The sequence below is a fragment of the Schistocerca nitens genome, chromosome 3 (genome assembly GCF_023898315.1).
Source record: "Schistocerca nitens isolate TAMUIC-IGC-003100 chromosome 3, iqSchNite1.1, whole genome shotgun sequence".
In the NCBI taxonomy this organism is placed as follows: Eukaryota; Metazoa; Arthropoda; class Insecta; order Orthoptera; family Acrididae; genus Schistocerca; species Schistocerca nitens.
In genome coordinates, this window is record NC_064616.1 from 753,474,334 (window position 1) to 753,501,121 (window position 26,788).

General features: G+C 38.9%; 1 protein-coding gene across 1 annotated transcript in view; it reads left to right on the plus strand.

Annotated features, from left to right (window-relative positions):
• LOC126249416 (bromodomain adjacent to zinc finger domain protein 2B-like) overlaps positions 1-26,788 on the plus strand; it is a 352,537-nt gene that overhangs the window by 43,850 nt on the left and 281,899 nt on the right. The window contains exons 9-11 of the mRNA XM_049951070.1: positions 7,702-7,999; positions 12,440-13,073; positions 13,492-13,646. Of these exons, the coding sequence (XP_049807027.1) occupies positions 7,702-7,999; positions 12,440-13,073; positions 13,492-13,646 (1,087 nt within the window). The remainder of the gene's footprint in view (positions 1-7,701; positions 8,000-12,439; positions 13,074-13,491; positions 13,647-26,788) is intronic.

Sequence of the window (26,788 nt, forward strand, 5' to 3'; positions counted from 1 at the left end):
ATATTACCGGTTTGTTTTTCCTACTCATCTGCATAACTTACATTTTCCCACATTTAAACATGCTGCCATTCATCTTGTATCTTCCTACAGTCACTCAATTTCGACACCTTACCATACACCACAGCATCATCAGCAAACAACCGCTGGCTGCTGCACACACTGTGCACCACACCATTTATGTACATAGAGAACAGCAGTGGTCCTACCACACTTCCCTGGGGCACTCCTGATGATACCCTTGTCTGTGATGAACACTTGCCATCGAGGACATCATACTGGGTTTTATTATTTAAGAAGTCGTTGAGCCGCTCACATACTGTGAACTTATTCCATATGCATGTACCTTCGTTAACAGCCTGCAGTAGAGCATTATGTCAAATGATTTCTGAAAATCTAGAAATATGGAATCTGCCTGTTGCTCTTCATCCATAGTTCACAGTATATTGTGTGGGAAAAGGGCAAGTTGAGTTTTGCATGAGCAATTCTTTCTAAAACTATGCTGGTCCATGGACATAAGCTTCTCAGTCTCAAGCAAATTTATTATATTGGACTGCAGTTTTGCGGGTCCATTTTTTTACCCTTCTTATATGTATACGGGATTCACCTGTGCATTTTTCCAGTCACTTACGACTTTGCACTGGGCGAGAGATTCATAATAAATGCAAGCTAGGTAAGGGGCGAATGCCATAGAGTAATCTTTGTAAAACCAAGTAGGGATTCCATCTGGACCTGGTAACTTACTTGCTCTCAAGTCTTTCAGTTGTTTCTCTACGCCAGGGATGCTTATTATTATGTCGTCCATATGAAAGTATGTCTGATGGTCAAATGATGTTTGTACAGTTCTCCTGTGTGAACAATTTCTTGAACACGGAATTTAAAATTGTGGTTTTTGTTTTGCTACCTTCAGCTGCCACACCAGACTGATCAACGGGGGACTGAGTGGAAGTCAAGCTGCCATTTGTCACACTTCTCTTCTTCAATGTTCCCTTGTGTTGATTTCATCTGTTTCTTTTTAAATCTTATGATCTCAGAATTTCCAGAAAGATTCTTATGAAAAAGAGTTCAGTGTTTAAAACACTGGTCTTGAAGTTGGGAACAGTGGGTTTCAAATCATTGCATGGCCATCATAGTTTGTGTGTCTTGTAATTTTCCTAAATCGCTTTATCCAAATGCCATGCTGATTTCTCAATAAATCCTTCCTTTCTCATTTCCAACTGAAATATTATTTCATCTCCAGTGATTTCAACAGTGGCAAGATGTTATACTCAACCTATATTTCTTTTGCAATGTTGTTTTCTATGAGATATGGTAATTTTACTACAATACATATTTTGGGTGTAAATGTAAACTTATGGGTATCACATAGGAAGTTATCTTTTACATATTTGCAATCAAACAGATTTATGAAGTAACTTTGCAATTAAAGTTCACAGTGTATTGTTGAGCACCTGTAAACATTTGTATCCCCACAAACCAGCACTTACATTATTACATCCTCTGTTTGACATCATTTTGTTGACAGCGGACTTTCAAACAAAATTCATTCATTCCTAGAAACAACAATGTATGGATCTAACTCCAGGGAACAGATGATGTGATTTGATGTTTTGCTTTATTTTTGAGCAGAACTTCCTGTGAGTTTGTGTTATCATGACTGATGATGAAGTGTTCTAAAATTGTCCTTCAGGATGTAGACATACTTGCCTTTAGAGCTCTCGGTAATGGTGGGCTGGTAGGTGCAGCATGTGGAGGCATCTTAAGGTAACAGTGGCTGTCGGTGTGTGTGTGTATGTGTGTTTTTTTGTGTGTTTGTGTACGCACACATGCAAGTGCATGCACATGTATTTTCCATTGTTTGAGTTCTCGGTAATTTTTTTATGTGTAATGTCCGCAGCTCGTTGTCTTGTGGTAGCATTCTCACTTCTCTCGCACGTGGTCCTGGGTTCAATTCCCGGCGGGGTCGGGGATTTTCTCTGCCTCGCGACGACTGGATGTTGCGTGTCTTTCATCATCATTGACTGGCAAGTCGCCGAAGTGGCAGCAACTAAAAAGGACTTGCAATACGGCGGTCGAACTTCCCCGCATGGGACCTCCCGGTCAACAGTGCCATACGATCATTTCATTTCATTTTCATTATGTGTAACTTTCCTGTTGCAATGTATTGGCCTTCTATTAGAACAGTTGCTTCACTGGTTGTCTCTGTGAAGGCCAGTGCTGTTGGAGTACTTAGGTTATGTGACATAGTTTTATTAAACACATCCATGCAATTCCCTTCTCTAAACCTCTGAAGCATATGATGGTAAATGGCTCATTCATTTCTTTATTCAGACCAAAGATATTTTTCTTTGCTTTCGCACTCAATGACTATTACCTTATCAGATGTGAACCATAATAATTTTCTCAACTTTAACTGATTCAGTGATCCAGATTGTGTCCTCTCAGGTAAATGTAAAATGTCATGATTCTTCATCTGTGTTAGGTATGACTATTATCATTTGCCAAATTACCCTTTCGGATTGATATGTGTCATCTTCACATGGTCCACAGATTAGGTTTCATTTGCTACACTACAGTCATTTGGAGTCCCTTTACACTTTTAACAGAATAGGCTCTCCTGTAGAGAGCTCAATCACTTTGTTGTCAAGGTACCAAAAAATTGCATGCTGCATTCCTCAGTAATGTAATTTAGTCTTGGAATTGATTCTGTAGTGGAGACTACAGTCGCGTGTTGTGGCAAATTCATGCAAACTAGTAAAGAGTGTTTTTCAAAGTATTAGCCAGAATGCTAGTGCTTTTAAAGTAAAACATTTATTTTTGTTTATTACTCCCGAGACTGTGTCATATTACTCATATTGTAGATATTAAATATCTACAATATGAGTAATATGACACAGTCTTGTTCCTTGTGTATTAAAAATTTTTTTAAAACATAAGGAACTAATTGTTATTTAAGCATGATTTTGTAAACAAATGTATTTATTTTCCATGATCTATGCATTTGCAATTGGCTAATACATACAATTTTATATTTTGTTCAGTGCTGCTGGCCGAGAACAAAGGTAAGAAATTTGAATTTTTTGTCACTTTATCTATTACACATTACACATTACACAGTGGCTGTCACCATGTTAATGCAAGGTTACTTGACACTGCTACATTTCTGTTGCTGTAACTTTTTAACTACGGTAGTATTTGTTATTCAAGCAAAACATTTTTGGGCACTTGATTTTCATTTACAATTGCCGCAGACCATACGTTTTTACTTCAGGACAGCAATATTGCCTTTTTATAAATAAACTGGTGCACCGTGTGTCTTAATTTTACAATAAAGAGAAAAAAAAACAATCCAAGTTGACCCGTTAAAAAATTGTTTATCTCTACAGTTACAAGTACGATCAAGTTCACATAGCGTGCACATATCATCATAAAAACTTGTTCCTGATCATCATTGTTGCAGGAATACACAGAGTTAATACAGTTGTGAATAATCAAAGCTGATTTAAAGGAATATTTAAAAAGAAGTGACACATTGTGATTTTTTCCATTTGCATAGTGTCATAAAATTATTGAAAAATGTATTGATTCAGTGTCAGATTCCACGGAGTTTTTTTTCTGAATGAAACCTAAAACATTTATTTGTTGGATTGTGCTTTGTCTTTTGAGTGTGTATTTGTTAATGTAATGATATGTTTTATCAGAAGTAGGTTTCCATAGCACTAATGGCTTCATTGCCAGTGAAAACATACTTTTTGAGAATATGTGGAAGGTACTTTGTGTTAAAACTTGTAAGTGTAGTTGACAATAATAAAGTTATTTGCAGTCATGACAATTGACAGCTGAAATTAGGTCTCTTGTTAGCACAACACTGCCCTACTCGACAAATAGATTTTTTCTAGGATTTATTTGATCATGGCTGCATTAATTACATTAGACACATCCTCTTCTTCAAGCACCCAGTTCTTGTTATATGTCTTAGTTGGAACACTACAATAAAAAAGCCAGGTTTTGTTTGCTATAAGAGTGCAGTTCTTAGGTGGTCTGTTCAAAACCTAACCAAGCTTGTGTGAATGTAGACTTTCTCAGCTTATAATACTGATGAAAAGCTCTTTAAGTTCCAAACCAGGGGACAGCATGATGTTGTTCCATACTCATCATTTTTGGCTGAAGTTTCAAGGTGTTGTGTTTGTCCCAGTATTTACATTAGTGATGAACTTCCTCCACCTTGCTGGGTCGTTTGCGAACAGTCATCAGGAAGGAAGATGAGGATGCAGTGGCGAGAGAGGCAGGGGGGCCAGATGCTATGCTTAAATCCGGATCCCTGCATGGACGTTCCAGATGTGTATTGCATGCCGAACAGTACTGGGTACACACTTGTTGTATTGTTGCTGACATGGGATTCTGTGCTGAACTAAGTTAGTAACATTCGTTCCCTTGACAAGATTCTCATGGATCCATATTTATATGGATTCTTTTATAATGATGTCACAGTTGCCAGTAGCTTGGCAGAGCAACTTGGTGTTCTCAAAATCAGGCGTTTGATGTCTGTTTATGCTATGCTTTGCCACTACTGATTTCTCTCTGTGTCCCAATTTTGCACACCTGATGTGTTTGATGTGTTTATCATGGTATTTTGAGATACTACACTGATATGTCTGATGTTGGCGGCTGCATTCACAACACAAGGGATGATGTATATCCCAAGTATGTGAAGTTTCAGTAAGTCTTTTGCAGAGCCAGCATGGCTGAGAGTGGCCCCAAGTAAGGAATGACATGAGTCTCTTGTCTCCCTCTACTCTTTCCAGTTTGCTGCATCTTGTCTTTCATTTTCTTGGATGCCCTTCCAACTTGTGTTCATTGTACCCATTTTTATGGAATGCTCCCTTCAGGTGTTGTAGCTCAGCTGGGAAGCTTTCTTTGTCACACATGGTGCACACTCTATGTACCAGAATGGTTAGCACTGCCCACTCCAGTGCTTGATGGTGGCAGATTAATGCATGCAAGAACAGGCCTGTGTGGTTTTTCTTCATATACACTGCTTGGCCTAGTGTGCCATCTGCTTTCTTCTGTATTAGTATATTTAAGAAAGAGAGACATCCATTCTCGTCTATTCCCATAGTAAAAGTAATGTTTTGAAGGATGCTGTTAGGGTGGTCCAGAAAGTCATCCAGTAACTGCCTGCCATGTTCCCATACTGCCAATGTGTTTTTGACACATTGGAAGAAGCATTGATGCAATTTGAAATGCCATCATCTTGAAATGTTCCATATGGTGATTTTCTATCTCCGGGACCAGTTAGGGTCTCATGACTGCTCCATCTATTTGTTCAAAAAACTCCCTGTTGCAAATGAAGTAGGTGGTAGTCAGCACATGCTCAGCAAATTTAACTGTTTCTCACTTGGAGTGTTGAGCGAGGAGTTTCAAGGAGTCTTGAAGTGGTACTTCCGTAAAATGTGATATAACATCGAAACTCATTAGAAGATCATACCTCTGCAGTCACACGCCATTAAGTACATTCACAATATCAGCTGAGTTATTTACGTGGTGACTGCAGTATCCCACAAGTGATTTTAGAAGCATTGCTAGATGTTTGACCAATCCATAACTGTGTGAGTTAATGATGCCAAGTATTCCCAAATCTACAAGGAAGGGGTGCCTATGTAACCAATTTTTCTGGCATTGTGGCATGGCTGGGCTGTATAATTGTCTTGGCAGGAGCAGGTGGGATGATTATGATGGTGGTAACATGTAGGAGCAGAGATGACGGCTTGGGGGTGAGAAGGTGAGGGAAGGAGGGGGAATTGTAGAGGATAAGAATACGGTGGTATAAAAACTCGTTCAGCTTAATATAGGTATAGCTGCAGGTACCTATGCACATATGGTGAGTACGTTGTTTTCAGTCACAGTTTTGTGTTATGTTCTGGAATGCACTGTTGCACTCTGTTGGATAGTATTTCACAAAGATATGCACATTTTCAAAAGATTTTTTCTCATCATGGAGTAAATAAAGGGAAAACATGACTGAACTGCAAATTAGAGATCAGAGTCACTTTTCGTGTTTGCTTGTTAGGTAATACAGTTTATCCTGTCCCTCTATGAAGAGTTAATACATAACATCATTCTTTTGATCAGCATATTGCAAGCTCCTTCCATATGGCTGTTATCATATAGAAAAATAGCTACATGTATCAGTAAGTGTGCGCATAATTACTAAAACTCTGTCTCCTGGCCCTGATGAACCAGTTGGCACCAACTGACCACTGTTTCATCCTCTGCAATGGCATCATTGGGTGCAGTATAGAGGAGAGTGGGATTACTGTGCCACTCTCCCGGCCATTGTTGACTTTTCTTGGCTTTGGAGCCATAACTTATCACTCGAGTAGTTCCTCAGTTGGCATCAAGAGGCTGAGTGCACTTTGTTCCAGTCCTCCTACCATGAAAAAATTCCTGGCACTACCAGGAATAGAAACCGGGTTCTCCACATACTAGCCAGACATGCTGACCACTGAGCTATGAAGGTGGTCACACACCTGCCAGGTGGACTTTTATCATACGGGGCTGCATGTCTATACACCTGTGTGTGTTACCCACAAGGTGATGTTGGGCAAGTTGTTCCTATATTCTTCTTTAATCTTTTTTTTTTTTTGGCCATGCAGTTCGATTGCAAAAAAATGACAAGGGATGTGCGACTAGTCCTTGTGTAGAGCATTTCGTTGATTGGTTCAAATGGCTCTGAGCACTATGGGACTTAACATCAGAGGTCATAGAACTTAGAACTACTTAAACATAACTAATCTAAGGACACCACATACAGCCATGCGAGGCAGGATTCGAACCTGTGACCATATTGGTTGCGCAGTTCCAGACTTTAGCTCCTAGAACCGCTCGGCCACACCAGCCGGCATTTCATTGATTAAATAAATTATAATTGAAAGATGTATTAGTGATCTTCAAAACCAGATTAGCAACACTTTGTGATTTTGAACAGCAACCCATGCTGCAATACACATTATTGAGCAATTACACTCATAGCATGGAGGTGCAATCAAAATCTGTCTTGGCAGTAATACTTCTGTGTGCTGTTCCAATGCAAACAGCACTGTCCCTAATGCCGTTGAACTTGTGAGCTACAGCAAAGCCAATGACTACTCATGAATGCTCAGAATTCCTCAGATGCTTCTGAATAATAATCCATAAATCCATATGTCTTCTGTTCAAAGTTTACCATGTTTTTTTTATGTACTTTTACAAGAACTCTTTTTAAGTCAAGCTTCCTTTCCCAGCTTGTACTTTATTATTACATTGTTTTGTACTTTCTTATTAAGAAGATTTGCTGACTATACTAGATGCAGCATATAGAACCCTGCACCCATGACACCTAGTTGTCAAACTTCCTTTCCTGAAGGAGTTTCTCAACATTCCATTGCCCCTTTTTAAAAAAATAAAAAATAAAATAAAAAAAAACTGTGTGCTGTGACCGGAAAGTTTTCAGTGTTGTGCAATGACCATTGGAATTTGTTAAAAATGTATTCTGGTGTTATTTTAGTAAGATTTAGAAATTAGGTCATTATGTGTTTGTGGTAAGTTGTTCTATGTATCTATGATGGTAATTATATATAGGAAGCAGAGATAGTTAATCTTTTGGTGCTGTTACTTGTATAACAGTGTTGATTCCAACTATTATTGACAATAATGCATTTACAGTGATCCAGCAAGCATTCTCGGTGGTGTAAGGCTACCCCCAGATACGGAAATTATAAAGTATACATCTTCAATTGTTGGACCGAAAATTCCTGGCACAACAAACCGTGGCCGTAAGAAGACTATTTCGTTGGATCCACCATCTCTGAGTGTGATGCCAACACATCTTGGACCAGGTCTTATGATTGAGCGAGGTGGTGCAGGAAGTGGTAGCGGTGGTGGCAGCAGTGGTGGTGGTAGCGGAGGAGGTGGTTCCAGTGGAGGAAGCAGAAGGCAGCGTAATAGGACGGCAGTGCATACAGTGAGTACAGTTGCTTTCATTGTACTGCGTGTTTTGTAGCCTGATTGTGTTGTTACTTTAATATATTTCTGGAGTAATTTAATTTCGTTGCACATTGTTCAGTGTTAAGAGAGAGAAAAAGAAAAAGAAAAAGAGAGTGATGGAGTGAAGTGATAATGTAATTAAAACTTGTTATATTCTTTTCTTGGAGAACAGTTGCATTATTGCTGTCTTTAGTTTCACTAAAGCACACCAGATCTTCATTGGGTCTGCAAAGTTCTGTAAAGAATCTATAGGTCATTCCTCTCATTCTAGAAATGTGTGTTAAAATTAGTGGTTTTCAAGGTGTGTACATTGTCAGCCATAGTGCTTATATTCATGCTACCTTAAGCTTGAAAAATGTCACACTACAGGCATGGAATCCAGACGAACTTAGCTTCTTTCTTATGCAGTTGCTTTAATGGATAGCAATGTTGAAGATGAACTCTGCATATTAATTAATTTTTCCCAGCAACTGTTGCAATACTTTCAGTGAAGAAGGCTGAGATATTTTTAAGTGGCTTCAACATGATTCATCCTGGACTGCCCGAATTAAATCTAAAGCACAGAATATTGGGTTGATTAAACTGGTGTTTTTGAAAATTATATTCAAGCAACATTGTACAATAAAATGAAGAGTTACAAACATTATGCATGTTCTCTTGTCTATGATCCAGTTATACCGTGTCTTTTGTTAAGTTGCACAAAATCAAATTTTCTGAGAAGTGCTGAAAAATGGATGATTACTTACTATTGCAAATAGAAGGAGAGTGTAGCCTACCAACCTGAAGAGGTGTTCAACACTAATAGTCTCTGAGATTTCTCACTCAGCAAATGTGGGTGGTTGGTTAGCTTAAAGGGGGGAGGGGGGGGGGGGCAGGGGGGAAGGGACCAAACTGCTCTGCTTGGTCGTCGGTCCCTAGCAAATGTGCAAGCACAGGTTAGTTTCACGTGTGAAAAGCACTCTCTACTGTATATCTTTGTGAACATAATATCACCTCCTCTGGACATTGTAAGGGATAGGAATCAATTACTGTCTTGGAATGTACTGTAGCATTTTTGAGCATGTAATGAAGCTGGGAGTAGACGTGCTATATGTGTTTGAAACATTGTGGCTGTACTTAAATGTGGAAGCAAGTAGTGCCTCAACTTCATGACATGGTTCTTCTAGTGCTTAGAAGAGGGAAGCATCAGACACCCAGTTTATATTGTCTTATATCAAAAACCTGAAAGCTGAAAATGGATCAAGGCAAAAAATGTTCGGAGTTGTGAGTGAAACCACTACCACCACAACCAAATCCTGAATGACTTTTCTATATGTTATGTCAGTTGCAAAACTCTTCATAGCAGATACTAGTTTACCACTGTAATTCAACAACTTGTTCTTTGACAGAGACAACATTGGCAACCATAGCTGCATAGAAATATCTTCATTTACAAGGAAACAAACAGACTCGTATCTCTCTGAAAGTTTATCATTTTTATGTAATTTTTGTATCAATTAATAATTTACAGGGTGTTTCAAAAATGACCGGTATATTTGAAACGGCAATAAAAACTAAACGAGCAGCGATAGAAATACACCGTTTGTTGCAATATGCTTGGGACAACAGTACATTTTCAGGCAGACAAACTTTCGAAATTACAGTAGTTACAATTTTCAACAACAGATGGCACTGCAAGTGATGTGAAAGATATAGAAGACAACGCAGTCTGTGGGTGCACCATTCTGTACGTCATCTTTCTGCTGTAAGTGTGTGCTGTTCACAACGTGCAAGTGTGCTGTAGACAACATGGTTTATTCCTTAGAACAGATGATTTTTCTGGTGTTGGAATTCCACCGCCTAGAACACAGTGTTGTTGCAACAAGATGAAGTTTTCAACAGAGGTTTAATGTAACCAAAGGACCGAAAAGCGATACAATAAAGGATCTGTTTGAAAAATTTCAACGGACTGGGAACGTGACGGATGAACGTGCTGGAAAGGTAGGGCGACCGCGTACGGCAACCACAGAGGGCAACGCGCAGCTAGTGCAGCAGGTGATCCAACAGCGGCCTCGGGTTTCCGTTCGCCGTGTTGCAGCTGCGGTCCAAATGATGCCAACGTCCACGTATCGTCTCATGCGCCAGAGTTTACACCTCTATCCATACAAAATTCAAACGCGGCAACCCCTCCGCGCCGCTACCATTGCTGCACGAGAGACATTCGCTAATGATATAGTGCACAGGATTGATGACGGCGATATGCATGTGGGCAGCATTTGGTTTACTGACGAAGCTTATATTTACCTGGACGGCTTCGTCAATAAACAGAACTGGCGCATATGGGGAACCGAAAAGCCCCATGTTGCAGTCCCATCATCCCTGCATCCTCAAAAAGTACTGGTCTGGGCCGCCATTTCTTCCAAAGGAATCATTGGCCCATTTTTCAGATCCGAAACGATTACTGCATCACGCTACCTGGACATTCTTCGTGAATTTGTGGCGGTACAAACTGCCTTAGACGACACTGCGAACACCTCGTGGTTTATGCAAGATGGTGCCCGGCCACATCACACGGCCGACGTCTTTAATTTTCTGAATGAATATTTTGATGATCGTGTGATTGCTTTGGGCTATCCAAAACATACAGGAGGCAGCGTGGATTGGCCTCCCTATTCGCCAGACATGAACCCCTGTGACTTCTTTCTGTGGGGACACTTGAAAGACCAGGTGTACCGCCAGAATCCAGAAACAATTGAACAGCTGAAGCAGTACATCTCATCTGCATGTGAAGCCATTCTGCCAGACACGTTGTCAAAGGTTTCAGGTAATTTCATTCAGAGACTACGCCATATTATTGCTACGCATGGTGGATATGTGGAAAATATCGTACTATAGAGTTTCCCAGACCGCAGCGCCATCTGTTATTGAAAATTGTAACTACTGTAATTTCGAAAGTTTGTCTGCCTGAAAATGTACTGTTGTCCCAAGCATATTGCAACAAACAGTGTATTTCTATCGCTGCTTGTTTAGTTTTTATTGCCGTTTCAAATATACCGGTCATTTTTGAAGCACCCTGTATGTTGGGACTCAGTCCCCTTATTTGCTGTTGCCACTGATTCTGCAATTGAGGTCATGAAAATTATCATGTTTGTGTAAAGTTCATTCTGGATGTGGAGCAACTTTCTTGCTCTGCAAATGTTATCTGTTGCTGAATGGCCTGTGGACTGTGAGGCCAGACCATGGCTTGAGAGTGATTGGTCAAGTTGATAGATATGTCCAACACTGTTACCTATTGTGCAAATTCTGCTGTAACAGCTGATATCTGTCTGTGCCAAGGACCTGATTTGGTATGGTAATTTCAGTGGAGCCAATCTGACTTCTCTATCTGATGCCAATTGGATTACCACATATAGAGTCAAAGACTTGGCATAAGATTGCTGGCAAATAGGATTGGTAAATTCATATTGCCAGTAGTTACTCAGCCCTGTCATATCTGCTGCCCAATCATGGCAGGACATTGCAGGAAGTTTAACCTAGTGACAGCTACATGCACGTTTTTTTTTTTTTTTTAATAATTTATGATAATGCTGGAAGCTGAAGAAATGAATTAAAATTTGTGCCATGGTACAAAAATACATTTTTTTAATAATTAGCAGATAATAAATCACCTGTTCCAAAGAATGTTGTTGCTTTAGCAATTTTACTGCAAACTCCAAAAAGTAATGCAACCATTTACTCAGATAAAGTTCCCAATTATCTGGGTCTTCCTCAGACATTGGAAGAAATGAAGGCACCATCGGATGCATTGACTAAGTAGTCTACTGTAGAATTTGCAATATTTTTTCTTCGTGAGCCTTCTGAATTTCCTAGTCTGTTCTGGTGTTCTTTTTCCTTTGTTTAATTGTGTACTTTTAACTGTTGTTGAAGCAGCGTAGGCAATTCTTCTGCCATAAAATGTATAAGCGTCCAATGTTCCTCATTGCCAATCTTATATTTGTTATATTGCATTTTACTAACTGCACGTGAACACAATGAAAGTGAAAACCCCTTTAATGGGTTACATTTTCCTAGTATAATAATATAAATGCTCCCCTGGTAATGAACTGTGGGCAGAAACAGGAGTCAATGTAGTCTAAAAGCTAAGTCCGTAAACCATGTTCACATTGAAATTTCATTCTCATGTTCACATTTTTAATAACTGTACACAGCATATGGCAAACACAAGCCAATGGTGGCCTCCAGATGTCGACAATGACTGACTTTCTGAAGTTCCAGCGACTGACTCTGGCAGAGCACAGGGTCCTGTTACCTTTCCCTCCAGGATAGGGTGCCACATTAAGGGAATAAAAAATTATGTCCAATTAATGCCACTTAATCCAACATATTATATTTACTTTGTTTCATTATTGTTATTAAAAACAAAATTCTTTATTTTCAGGAACCTCTGGACTATCGTGAGCAAGTAATTCCCTCTGCGTCTCTGGAGCGTGAACGTGAAAGGGAAAGAGACCGAGAACGTGAGCGGGAAAAGGAACGGGAACGGGAGAGGGAACGTGAACGGGAACGTGAACGTGAACGTGAACGTGAAAGGGAACGAGAAAGAGAGAGGGAGAGAGACAGGGAGAGGGAGAGGGAGAGGGAGAGGGAGAGAGAGAGGGAAAGAGATCGTGAACGTGAACGAGACAGGGACAGAGTTGAAGTCATAAAATTGCCTGCACACAGTAGTAATGGAGCAGTACCCCTCAATATCCCGTCCTTTGGTGTAGGCTCGTTTGGCATCTCAGGAAATGAAAATGATTTACCTCTTAATCTTTCTATGAAACCGCAAGCTTCCACTAGTAGAAGCAACAGTGCCACAGTTAATAGTGCCGTTAGTGGTGTGACTACAAACAGTATACACAATAACAGCAATAGTGTGATCAATAACAACATAACCAGCCTGTGTAATAGCAGCGGCAGTCTCAATCTGAGTAACTGCACACCAGTTGCTGCCCATTCCTCATCTTTATCATCACTGTCATCATTATCTGCATCTTTGGCAGCTGCAACACCTGTTCATTCAGAGAGAACATGTAAGTATACTTCACAATAGGTGAGTAACATAATTTTTCTGAATGGATAGCTGATCTATTGTTATGTCACCATGGATTACCTTAGCTTTACTGTCTCCATCAGTAGTTGATAGAGTAACTAGGCCTGCAGCTCCATTTGAGTGGAAAGAAACTCAGTGATATATGATGTATCAGTACAACTAATGCACAAAACGAAATGATGATGTGGTATGTTTCAGTCGATGTTAAACAGGTTTTACACTGTTACAACTCAGTCAACACTGTACTAACAGTATATTAATTTTAAGTCAGCAGATTAGTCAGTCAGTTACATTATTAAGAGTCAGTTTTTTCATTGTTTGTGTTCCATCATCAAACTGTTTTACTAGGAGCCTAAGTTATAAGCAACACCAGAAACATAAAGCCAGTAATGTTACAGCACGGAGAAAACCAGGCCCAAAACCAAGGAGGGTTGTGCAGAGTCCAGCACCTGCAGTTCCAACATCTCCAAGTCCTTCACTCAAACAGCTTTTTGCAGCAGCTGATTCACCAAGGCCAAGCAGCGGAGGTGAAGAGAATGATGTATGTATAAAGGTGAGAACCAAATTACTTATGCTTGTTCAGGTAAACATAATTTTACTATCTGCAGTTTGCAGCATGGATGGCACATCTGACAAGTTACAGATATTAAAATATACTTTTTCCAATGGAAATATGAAGTGGAGATCGAAAACTGTTTGTAATGTGGTAAATAAAGCTATCTGAAAGCACGTATTCAGTAAACACATGCCTTCACATTCCTCAAGCTAAACTTTTACTTGAATCATATCAGCTGTGCTATGTTGTACTATCTTCTTGCACTCCCTGTTAATGTGCAGTACTGAGTTCTCCTTACATGAACCTAATATCTTTGTTGCTTGAGAAGTGCACTCCTGTGAATAATGATACCAGTTCCCTATTATTTGTACATCTCAGCAAAACAAGAGGATGTGCACAATCCTTTACAATAATCAGGACAACTCACTTTTAAGTGGCATATTTGATATGAAAGTAGTGCTGAAACAGATCAGAGTCCTTCATGTTGCTTAAGTATTCACCAATCCCTGTAGTGTTCAACTTTTTGTGTGGAATACAATGTTACTTCATTTCTTTTGTATTGCTTGTGTCACTGTATCCTCTTACAATTTCTCAATTTCTCCCACAGTGAAACTGTTATTATTTGTTGTCACATAATCCTTGATCATTTCAGTGCTGTAGTAATGGCAGTTGTTTGGTGAAACCCTAACAACTGTGTGACCATGTTCTTTTGCCACCTCACACAATGACATATTGTTGAATAATAAGCAAGTGGTGTGGGGCATTATCCATTAGTGTGACAAATGGCTGGTTTAAGTTTTCCAGTAGTTGCCCTTTGAATCACTTCAGAAAACTCTTGTGATTGATCTCCTCATCGTAGTCACTTGTTTTCCTTTATTTGTAAACCAGGAGACTGTCTGGTACAAAACGAACGGAAAGTCCAGTATGCAAGACAATTACTATTTCCCACAGGGATAGCGGTACTTCCACTTATACTGTCATCTGCTCAGTTTCTTCTGATGGAATGACTGGCATTTATCCATGGTTTACACAATCACAGTGTCTCCAAATTTTGCCTAACAATGTGTCTTAAAATTCAACAATACCACATAATGACATCATCTATTTCCATTATAATTTTGTCTACATTAATTGTTTGATACTTGAAACCAAGGGCTCTGGAAACTGATAAGAAAGAATTGTTGCTGCTACTAAATAGTTCAGGCTTATGAAGAGTTTTTATGATTGCCATATATATATGGCAATGAACAGCATCTTGTTAAAATTTGTTCTTGTTTGTTACTTGTTGCTCTGTTTTTTGCTGCACTCTGCTCAGTATTTTTACCTTCAAACTTTCACAACAGTGTTTTTGCGAATCTTCAAAGCATCTGCAGTTCTTTTGACGACTTTCATTAGCAGCAGCAGAGTCATAGCACTGTCTCTCTCCTTCTTGAGCTATTCCCACTCTGCGCACATGAGCTCACATATTTGACCATGTAAAACAGGAGCAGATTGCTGAAATTCCTGTTTAGCAACCATACTCTTCTGTACACTTCGTCTGCGAGCTTCAGATATTATTTTGGACAAAATAAACATTCCACACAGAGAAATCAAGCATACAAAGAAAATGAACCACAATTGTTAGGTTACCAGCCACAGATGTCATCTACAACTGTGTGCTGATCTGACAACATTGAACAGAACAGAAGGTGTGAATAAACACATTATATGATCAGTTGTTGCAGTAGTAGCAGCCATTTCATACATATCAAAGATATTGTCCTACAATTCAGCCCTCTAACTATTGATGTAACTTAGAGCATATTATAACATAACTGGAGAAATAAAACACTCTACCCATCAAGTGCTGGTGGCAGCAGGAGAAGATGCATATAAAAGACAAGGAAGTTCACAAGCTTCTGGAGTAAAGGGTTGTAGGGTTAGGAAGAGGGATTGTTATGCTGAACTGCGCAGCTTTACTGTCTATTAATACAGTGTAAAATGCAAGGAGACGAAATGCTACCAAGGTATTGTCTACAAGCATGAGTTCAAAAAACAATCTGAACATTGTCAGGCAGTTTTAGATAATGTGGAAGACTATATTGCTGCTGATATATTTATCTCTTAAATTCAAAGTTGTGTTCAGTAAACTAATGAAAAATTGCTATTTAGTATCCATTGTGCTAATAGAAATTAATTACAAATTACTGTGATAACATTATGAAAAAAGTGGTTTTTAATAAAACAAAGTATCCCAAATCATAACAAATTAGCAGGATCTACATCTACATCTACATCCATACTCCGCAAGCCACCTGACGGTGTGTGGCGGAGGGTACCCTGAGTACCTCTATTGGTTCTCCCTTCTATTCCAGTCTTGTATTGTTCATGGAAAGAAGGATTGTCAGTATGCTTCTGTGTGGGCTCTAATCTCTCTGATTTTATCCTCATGGTCTCTTCGCGAGATATACATAGGAGGCAGCAATATACAGCTTGACTCCTCGGTGAAGGTGTGTTCTCGAAACTTTAACAAAAGTCCGTACTGAGCTACTGAGCGTCTCTCCTGCAGAGTCTTCCACTGGAGTTTCTCTATCATCTCCGTAATGCTTTCGCGATTACTAAATGATCCTATAATGAAGCGTGATAATATGCACTTTCGGCATTGAAATGGTCTGTGTCTATGTTCAGTCTGTAGTCAAACCGAACTAGCATTACAGGACTACCACAAAAGCATGCAACTGTAGCAGTAGGGATTGATACACAACAAAATCCAGTTAACAAAGAGTTCAGTGCCACAATTAAGTCAATACAATTGGCAGAAGCAGAAAAAGCAGGCACTAACAAGTATGCAATTCAGCAAGTTTTCCACCTTTAGATCTACAGGCAACAGAATGAAGTTATGGGAGAGATGTCTTAGGATTTCTTTATTGACTGTCAATCTGCCTGTTAGTGGCTCTTGTCACCAGTGAGATTAGAAGCAAAAACTAACACACTCTTCTGTTTGAAGGTTGAACACTTTATTGATAAGCTACTATACAGCTCTGTCAAGCAGTACTCCCTTGTTGTTCCAGTGATGGCCATGATGGGGAATTCACAACATAAATGGCAAAGTTAGCTGCATTTCTGTTGGAACAAGCTTCCTGGAATCAAAATCATAAATTTTTTACCTCAAAGTGAGAATAATTCAACATCTTCAATCTAAATGACAAGAAAATATGAAGCAAATTTAATGGGATAATTCTGAACCAAACCAGGAAGTAAATCAATGGTCACATAGTTGCCAAATGTATTCTATGATGTTGTCAAGTCTCCATCAGAGTAGTGACAGGTAGACTATGTTTGCTCAGCCTATGTGAATCTGAAGCTGGCTGGCACCAGGGAAGCTCACCCTACAAAGACACAGAGTCACTGGCTGCCAATGCATTGAATGGAAGCAGGAGCACTTACGGCAACTCAGACATCATAAATAAAGAGCGGGGAATATTATTTTGGTGGTTTTCCTCTCCTGTAGCTATCATAGCTATTTTTTCTGCCTTAAGCAAACTGCAAAGTAAAAAACTGATTCACTGGAAGTGATTTGCTTTCTTAACCCCATCAGATGCTATTAACATTTTGAGTAAATAACTTTCATTTTAACATTGTACACTTGAAAACAGTTTTCCTTATGAATGCTTGCGTTGGCCTCACCTCAAATACACAATAACACAAAATAAGACCAAATGGCACTCCTTGTGGATGTTCAGATTTTGTTATCAGATTTAATCTGGTGTGAATAACATATAGTTTCAAATCACGTGCAAGGAATCTTTTGCAGTGACAGAAAAATAGAACTGGAAAGCTGCAAAGATGATTAAACAAGTGTATCATTGCAGTGCAAGTTTGATTTGAGATTCTGATTATGTGGAAGGAGAAACAGTTGTGATGAGAAGCGAAATGAGGAACAAAAGGTGTCATCAGTAATGTGTCAAATATATCATTCTTAAACAAAACTGTCATCAATTCTATAAAACTAAAGAGACAAAACATATCGTCCACTCATAAAAAATACAATATAACTACTGGTGATGCTTTGTCAATAAAGTGAAAAGTGCCTGATGAATGAGCTTCTCAATTTTCAGATAGGTTGAGACAGAGAGGAACTAAAGTAAGAGGAATAGGTGATCCTAGGTGAGTGTGGGACAGAATTGCTATACAATATTTCACAGTTTGTGTATTTTGCTCATAGTTTATTTCTCAGTTGTTACACACTAATTATCCCTCTAGTCTATCACAACATTCTTAAGTGAATTATACTGGTGTATTTGTTAAAGCAGGCTGCTGTTTTAAATATTGCAGTACTTGTGACTGTATCTGATGCAGTATACAATGCTAATAGTAATTTCATTTGATCTTGGAGTCTACTGGAAAGGCTTAATAATGCTGTCAAGACAGTCACTGTGCACATCAGCATGTCTCCTGAGACAACTGCTCATTGTTTCTTGTTTAACTAAAACGTTCTGAGTCACATAAAGAAGGTAAAACCAGTAGGGCAAATTTTCATGGAGACTGGACATCTCACTCATCACATCATCGTGGAATAACTTGAAAAAGTTAAGCATTGGCAGAACAAAAAATATAGATGAAATGAAACATTTCAGGATGAAACCTAAAACATTTCTTCCATAAGTATTTCCATTTTGAAATTGCTCTTACACAGCTAATAAATCCCAAATGCCTGTAACTGAAGATCTCTTTGAGTTGTTTTAAACACTTTGGTAACTACACCTTGGTTTCACTGTCGTTTAATATCATGCATACAGTCCTGAAATGGCCCCATCCAATTTCATCTGTTCCCAAAACATAAAAAATGAAGTGGTGTAAGCAGAGGTCAGGTTGTGGCTCCACCAACAAAGTCAAACATTCTGCAGTGTTGGTATCAACAAACCGGTCTCTTGTTGGGAGAAATGTGTTCATTGCCAGGGTGACTATGGGAGAAGTGAATATGTAGATATGAAGAATAAAGTTGTAGAATATTAGTAAAGTTTCTTTTATTTAAAAAAAAAAAACTTTGAGAATGTTCACATAAAAAGTCTGGAAGCATTGTTTTTCAGCACATCCTTGTGCCTCATAATAGTCCTCAAGGATTCAGGGTGTGATGATTAATTTCAGTAGTATGTTATTTTTTCAAGATGGATATTTGGCATTCATAGGGGTTGACTGAACTGTTTTTCTGGTGTGGAATACTGCAAGAACCCTATGTTCCAGACGTGAGTGTGGATTTATATCAGCAGTTTTCTGAAACTAGTACATTGGTACGTGTATTACAGAGTTTTCCCATAAGTTTAATAGATACAACAGGTACACATAACAGAGATTTTAGTCACCAATAATATATTCTCCTTCACTATTTACAACAGTCTGCCAACATTAGGGTAACTTTTCGATTCCATGACTGTAGAAATCAAATGGCTTTGACGCGAAGAACTCATCAAGCCATGTTTGGAGCGCATTTTCATCTGGAAAAGAAGTTCCTTGAAGGTTGTTCAATAGAGAGTGGAAAAGGTGAAAATCTGAGGGTGCAAGATCAGGTGAATAAGGTGGGTGCAGAATGACTTCCCAACCCAGCTCATGTATAGTGTTCTTTGTCAGACTAGCAGAGTGCAGGTGGGCGTCATTGCTGGTGTAGTGTCACTACACACAGTTTTCCTATTCGTTCTTCTTCGATTGCACATGAAAGACATCTGAATTGTTGATAATAAATGTTAGCAGTAATGGTTACACCTCGGGGAAGCAATTCGTAATATAACACCCTGTCACTGTTGCACGAGATGCATAGCATTATGTTTTGTAGATGCGCACAGGTCTTTGTACGAGGAGCTGCTGCTTTGTTTGAGCTGAAACATTCCTTTGTTTTCCTTATGTTAGCATAAAGCCAACATTTCTCGTCACCAGTAATGATACAGGATAGGAATGGTCAGTGTTGTTCATGAGTCAATCGATAGCGAACAACCAGAGGTACACATATGGCCTGCCACTGATTTTGAATTAGAGCGTGCAGTACCCATGCACCTGATATTTGAACCTTCCCCATTGCATACAAATGTTGCACAATAGTGGAATGATCACAGTCATCACATTTGCCAGCTCTTCAGTACACCGGTATGGGTCATTGTGGATTAATACGTTTAAATGATCTTTATCAAACACCAAAGATCTTCCTGAACATGGAGAGTTGTTAATGTCAATACAGTACTCCTTAAAACAAGAAAGCCATTTTCTTGCCATGCTCTGTGGGATGCCGTAATCCCCATACATGGCACAAATGTTTCTGACTATCTCTGCTGCTGTTGCCCCTCTACTGAATTAAAGCAGAAGAATACGTGGGAATAATCAGATTTCTCATCTACGCACTCCATTTTCTAGCGTCCACAGCTCCACTCAGTATCTACAAATGAGAAAATGGCAATATGTAAACTCAAGTAGCAACAGTGAACTACAAATAAAAAAACATGACAATTGATAACATAACCTATAGCAACTGGAACACCAAAATGCAAAACAAAAATGCTATGAACTTATGCACCAACCTAATATATCATATAAGGTGGAGCTGCAATATATTGCTCTTTGGCACAGCCAACACTTCACATGGTGAAACAAGTGTGAAAATAAATGGACACTTGTTTCATCACATGAGCCAACACTCAAGGTTTCTCGCAAAATTTTCATGCTGTTATGTCAGTTTGTACACATGGTTTTTTTTACCAAGGGAGCTGGCAGCGTAATGGCTAACAGCAAGTTTTTGGATTTTTGTGCTCCATGTTAAAATCCAATCTAATGTTGTCATTTTCTTCCTTTTGTTGCCATGGATGTTTGTGACATTAGTGGAATTGGTATTTTGGTGGCCTTCAGAAACACAATTAAATTATTTAAAATATAAATAAGCATTTCAAATATTATTAAAATTAGATTTTATCATCACATATCTTATATAATCCTGTGTAACTAACAGTAATTGAAAATGAAAAACATATAAATTCTAACTTTGATTTTTACTTTCATAATTCAAGGGAACCAGTGTATTCCAGAGGGTGATATCTATCATAAAAACATTCAAAGAATAGAAAACTGAAGCACCACCAGTAACATGCGAAGTCAATTTATGCCACAGTCACATTTTTTAATGTGAATATCTTCAAGAAAAGTAACTCTGTTAGCATTCTAAATACCTCATGATCTGGCAATAATGTCGTGGCACACCAAGCATATCAAAGCATTTTCTTGAAAGCTGAAGCCTGTACTTGATTACATATACAGGTGTATATTTTATTAATTTCATTACTTCTCTTTGTGATTTCCATTTGCTGTATGATGAGAATATGGCAGTTTTGAAATGGGTGAATGTAATTCTTCACCTGTCAGTCAAAGTATACATCATAGCAAGGGCGTACCCAGGATCTGAAGTGGGGGGGGGGGGGGGGCAGGTCATTCTAGTCTCAGGAAACAAGGACTCGAGACAACATAGAGCACTTCTTATTAAATAAAACAGTAAACCAGTGAAAAACTGCTTTTAATAAACATTTTAAATACAAGAATGCACTTGTACACCGAGCGAGGTGGCGCAGTGGTTAGCACACTGGACTCGCATTCGGGAGGACGACGGTTCAACCCCGTCTCTGGCCATCCTGATTTAGGTTTTCCGTGATTTCCCTAAATCGTTTCAGGCTAATGCCGGGATGGTTCCTTTGAAAGGGCACGGCCGATTTCCTTCCCCATCCTTCCCTAACCCGAGCTTGCGCTCCGTCTCTAATGACCTCGTTGTCGACGGGACGTTAAACACTACTAACCTAACCTAACCTAATGCACTTGTACAATCCGAGAAAACATGCAGCATTTCTTATTAAATAAAACAGTAAACTAGTAAAAAACTGTGAATATCTTCTGGGGGGGGGGGGCAGCTGCCCCACCGCCCCCCCCCCCCCCCCTGCCCCTCGCTGGATATGCCCATGCATCATAAGATTGACAGAATGGCAAACACTTTAGCAGAATTACTGTTAATGAACATGTTGATATTCCAATTTCAGTGACAACCAGGCCATCATATAAGGAGGTGTAAGCTTTGTCCATGCAATGAGCTGTTCATGCATGGAAGCACCCACATGATTTCACACTTATTACGCACTTCCTGCTCATCTTAATCAACTTGATACTTACAAATAACTACTTTTCGTTTGAGGGACAGACTTCAAACAGATCAGGGATGTGACCATGGGAACTGGGATGGTTCCTTCCTATGCCAACCTACTCATGAGTTGCTTGGAGGTGTCTTTCCATGGGATCCATAAACCTTCAACCCCTGGTGTGGTTTAGGTGGATTTATGACATCTTTGCCATATTCTGAATTCCATGCCACTTTCCTTGATGTTGATCTCATCCTGATTGTGGGTCAGTTACACACTTCAGTTCACATTCAATCTACTAACAAACAACAGCACTTACATTTTGACAGTTACTATCCTTTCCATCTCAAATGTTCCCTCCCACACAGTCTTGGCATTCAAGGCAAACGTATTTGTTCACATTCAAACTCTTCACAGCAATACGCCACCATTTTGACCTGAGTGTTCACTGGGAGTAATTACCCCACCACCCTAGTTCAAAAGCAGATTTCTCGAGCCTTAACGTCCAGTCCTGATACTGATGGTCTCTCCAAAAACACCTTAGGAGTAGATCTCTTGTCACTCAGTACTATCCTACTCTTGAATGAATTAATCAGCTACTTTGACCAGGCTATTACTCCCTAAAATCATGTCCTGAAATGAGGTCCATTCTGTCTGACAGTTTGCCCACCACACATAGATAACTTTTCATCCCCGTCCCCTCACCCCACACAGACAGAAACTCAACAATATCCTGGTCAGACCCTATCAATTTTAAAAGACTCTGACTGAAAAGTGGGGTTCCAACTGCCTCTTTCTACCTTCCTCAGCAACTTTAAAAATTTTCCCAAAAATTTTGGCATGCAAACAAATTCACACTTTCTTATGCTGAGAGAGAAGGAGACAGTGACAATGTGAAAGAGAAAGAAAAGTAATAAATAGTGAAAGATGGTAGACAGTGGTTGTGGTATGGGAAGAGCGAAGGAGACAATGGCAGCAGGAGGGAAAGAGAGGGACACAGTGGCAGTGCAACACAGTTGATAGTAACAGAATAGTATTAGGAGAAGAATAAAGGAGACAGTGCCTGTAGAAGAGGAATAAAGAGAAGGAGAAATTGTAAGTGGGTGATAGCCAGTGACAATGAGAAACAGAGTCTGTGACAATGACAATGAAGAAGAGAGATAGTGACACTGATTGTAAGTGGGTGATAGCCAATGATAATGAGAAACTGAGTCTGTAACAATGATAATGAGGAAGAGAGATAGTGACAGTGAGAACAGACAGCAGCAGTGGGAATGAATGAATGAGATAGTAGCACTAAAAGAGAGCAAGAGGTAGATGGTTAGAGTGAGAGGAGACAGTAGTAGTAGTAGGACAGAATGAAGAAGACTGTGGCTGAGAGACAGGAGACAGCAATAGTTAGACACAAAGAGATAATGACAATGAGTTGGGCTGAATGACTGAGTGAGAATGGGCAAATGGGAGTGGATGAGTATGAGTGACTTACAGCGATGGAGTAGTGGATGTGAGTAAGTTGCAGATATGGGAACTTTTGGGAGTGAGAGGTAAGTTGCACATTAAAAAGAGTGTGAATATGTTTACATTCCAAATTTTTTGGGAAAATTTTTAAAGGTGCTGAGGAAGGTAGAATCAGGCAGCCAGTACCCCACTTTTCAGTCGGTCTTTTAAGCAGGAGCATAGTTGCCGCTTTTGTGCTCTGATAGGAGCATTTTTCCCCTGGTATAAATCACTTATAAACTCCCGTGGGAATTATTATTATTATTATTATTATTATTATTATTATTATTTTAAATACTATCACCACATGTTTAAAATGTTAAAAATTTTACATCCATTCCTTCAAGATCAAATAAAGTCCATAACTTTTTAGGTAGAAGGCTGTGGATTGCAGTTTTATAAAGGCAAAATTATGTTTTTTTTTTTTTCTATTGGTAGCATTGTGGAAAGCAATATCGCAGCTTTTATGATACAAACTCTTATTGTATGTAGAATTTCTAAGAATACTGTCTCTATAGTGATGATTGTGGATACTGGAAAGGTAACTGACTTTCTGATTCTGTCAAAACATTGTTATAAATGTAAATGAGCGAACCACAACCAACTTCTCTGCGATAGGAATTATGAACAAACAGGTGGTGGAATTGAGAGCTCTGCAGCTATTGTAGTTTTCAATCGATCTTTGAATGAAACAGTGTTTTATTATCATAAGTTTTCAGGTGATGGGGTCTGAAAAGCATAAAACAATGTAGTAGCAGCTCAGTGTTACGGTGATAAGAGTATTGCAAAACTGAAGTGAATGGACCATGTCCAGAAGAGGATGGGCACCAGGCTGAGGAAGTTGAATCTAAGTTTGAGAAACAAGAAACTTTCTGATAGTAAATCCGTAAGGGATAGCCTGGCATACAAAATTATTGAGCAATTACAGTACCATAGGATGGCCGTGAGGAATAACACTGATCATCTGTTCAGAATGAGGCTGCGTATGCGATACCTTCTCCCACAAACTGTCAGCAGATGACAGATCAATAAATCAACTTTGCCCTTTCGCAGCAGATTCATTGTACAAGTTTTGCATGGAGCATGAGGAAAAAAAATTGTTTAAGTGTCTATGTGTTTGTTGTAATTAATCTAATCTGAACCTCATGATCCCTATGGGAATGATACATAGGGGGTTTTAGTATATTCCTAGAGTCATCATTTAAAGCCGGTTCTTGAAACTTTGGTAGCAGACTCTCTCTGGATTGTTTCCTTCTCTCTTTAAGAGTCTGCCAGTTCAGTTCTTTCTGTATCTCAGTGACACTCTGCCATGGGCCAGACAAACTTGTGACCATTCATGCAACTCTTCTCTTTATGCGTTCAGTATCCCCCACTAATCCTATTTCATACAGGTCCCACACACCTGAGCAATATTCTAGAATGGGTCACACAAGTGATTTTTAGCCAATCTCATTTGTAGACTGATTGCATTTCCTTTGTATTCCACCAATAAACTGAAGTGTGCTATTTGCTTTACTCATGACTGGACCTACAGATCGTTCCAATTCTTGTTCCTACTAAGTGTTACATCCAAGTATTTGTACACATATTCCAACTGTTACTCACTAATAGGATTCTATGTTGTTTTTTTGTTTTGTTTTGTGAAGTGCACAGTTTTATATTTCTGAACATTTAAAGCAAGGTGCCAATCATTGTATCACTTTGATATCTTATCAGGATCTGACAAAATATTTGTACAGCTTTGTTCAGTCTATACTTCATTGTAGATAACTGCATCATATGCGAAAAGTCTGAGGTTACTATTAATATGGTCCACAAGATCATTAATATACAACATTAACAGCAAGAGACCCATAACAGTTCCATGAGGTACACCTGAAGTTACTTTTACATCTGTTGATTACTCTCCACCCAAGATAACATGCTACACCCTCCCTAACAAGAAGTCGTCAATGCAGTCAAATATCTCATCTGCTACCCTGTATGCGCGTACTTTTGATAATAAGAGTAGGTGTGATACTGAGTCAGATGCTTTGTGGAAATTGAGAAATACTGAATCTACCTTTCTGACTTGATTCATGGCTTCTAGTGTATCATGTGAGAAAAGTGTGAGTTGAGTTTTACATGATCTATGTTTTGAATATCAATGCTGGTTGACATGGAGGAGGTTGTTCTGTTCGACATACCTCATCATGCTTGAGCTCAGAATGTGTTATAAGATTCTACAAGAACTGGATGTCAAGGTAATGGATGGTAGTTGTTTTGGTCACTTCTGCCACCCTTCTTGTAGACAGCTGTGCTTTCTTCCAACTACTGAGCACATTTTTTAGTCCAAGGGATCCTTGATAGTTATAGTTAACAGAGGGGCTAACTGATCCACAAACTAGGTATAGAATCTGGTTCCATCGGACCCTGGGGCTTCATTCAGTTTTAACAATGTCACCTGTTTCTCAATGCTGTTGACACAAACATCTATTTCAGTCATTTTTTTTTAGTGGTACAAGACTTAAGTTGAGGCAGTACTCATGGGTTTTCCTTTATAAAGGAATATTTGAAAATAGAGCCATTTCTGCTTGTACTTGGCTATTCTCAGTTTCAGTCCCAGTCTTGTTCATGAATTACTGGACACTAACTTCACAATATTCTGCTGTGGTAGTCATTGAAGGCTTCATGCATTGGTCTCTTGACTGCCAAATGCATTCCATTCAGCATCTCTGTACCTATAGTGCCATGCTTTGTTTTACACCTATTATGCAGTAGTCTCTGTTCTTTAGAGGTTTCTTTACAGTGACAGTATACCAAGGAGGGTCTCTTCCATTATGAAGTCTCATACTGAGTACATACCTATCAAGTGCATGGTCATCTATTCTTTTAAACTTGAGCCATAATTCCTCTACATGTTACTGTTCTGAGCTAAAAGTTCCAAGTTCCTCATTAAGTTATGGCACTATTGTTTCTCTGTCTATGGTGCAGGGTGCCTCTGAGTGAGTAAAATTTTCTGGAGAAAGTCCAAAAAGTATATAAAACTTTAACCATGTAGTTAAAAAATTGGTGGCTGAAAAGCAATGATTTTAGTTCAGTAAACTAAGAGCAGCATGTGTAATGTGTGATACTTTCATGTCCATAGCTACAATAGTTTATGAAATACAGGGAAGCCAAGTAACCAAATTTAACACTTTCGATGAATGGTGTTCCCACTCCCCTTAATTTCAAAACCAACTACAATTACTTAGCATATGATTGTTGCCTCCTTCATATTTCAGTATTTGTGTTTGTAAAAAAAATGGTAGTTTATTTCTGTCTTAGAGTTAACTGATATGCCTAAAGGCAGTATTTTAAGGAATAATTTATTATAAAACATGTTTGTTTATTGTTCTGTGCTGTCTTCTCATGTATTGAGTTTAAAATACATAAATCATTGCTGAGAATATTACGTCTAATACATGATTAAAGACTGTTTAAACTATTTTAATAACCAAATGTGTAAACCAAAACATTTACATA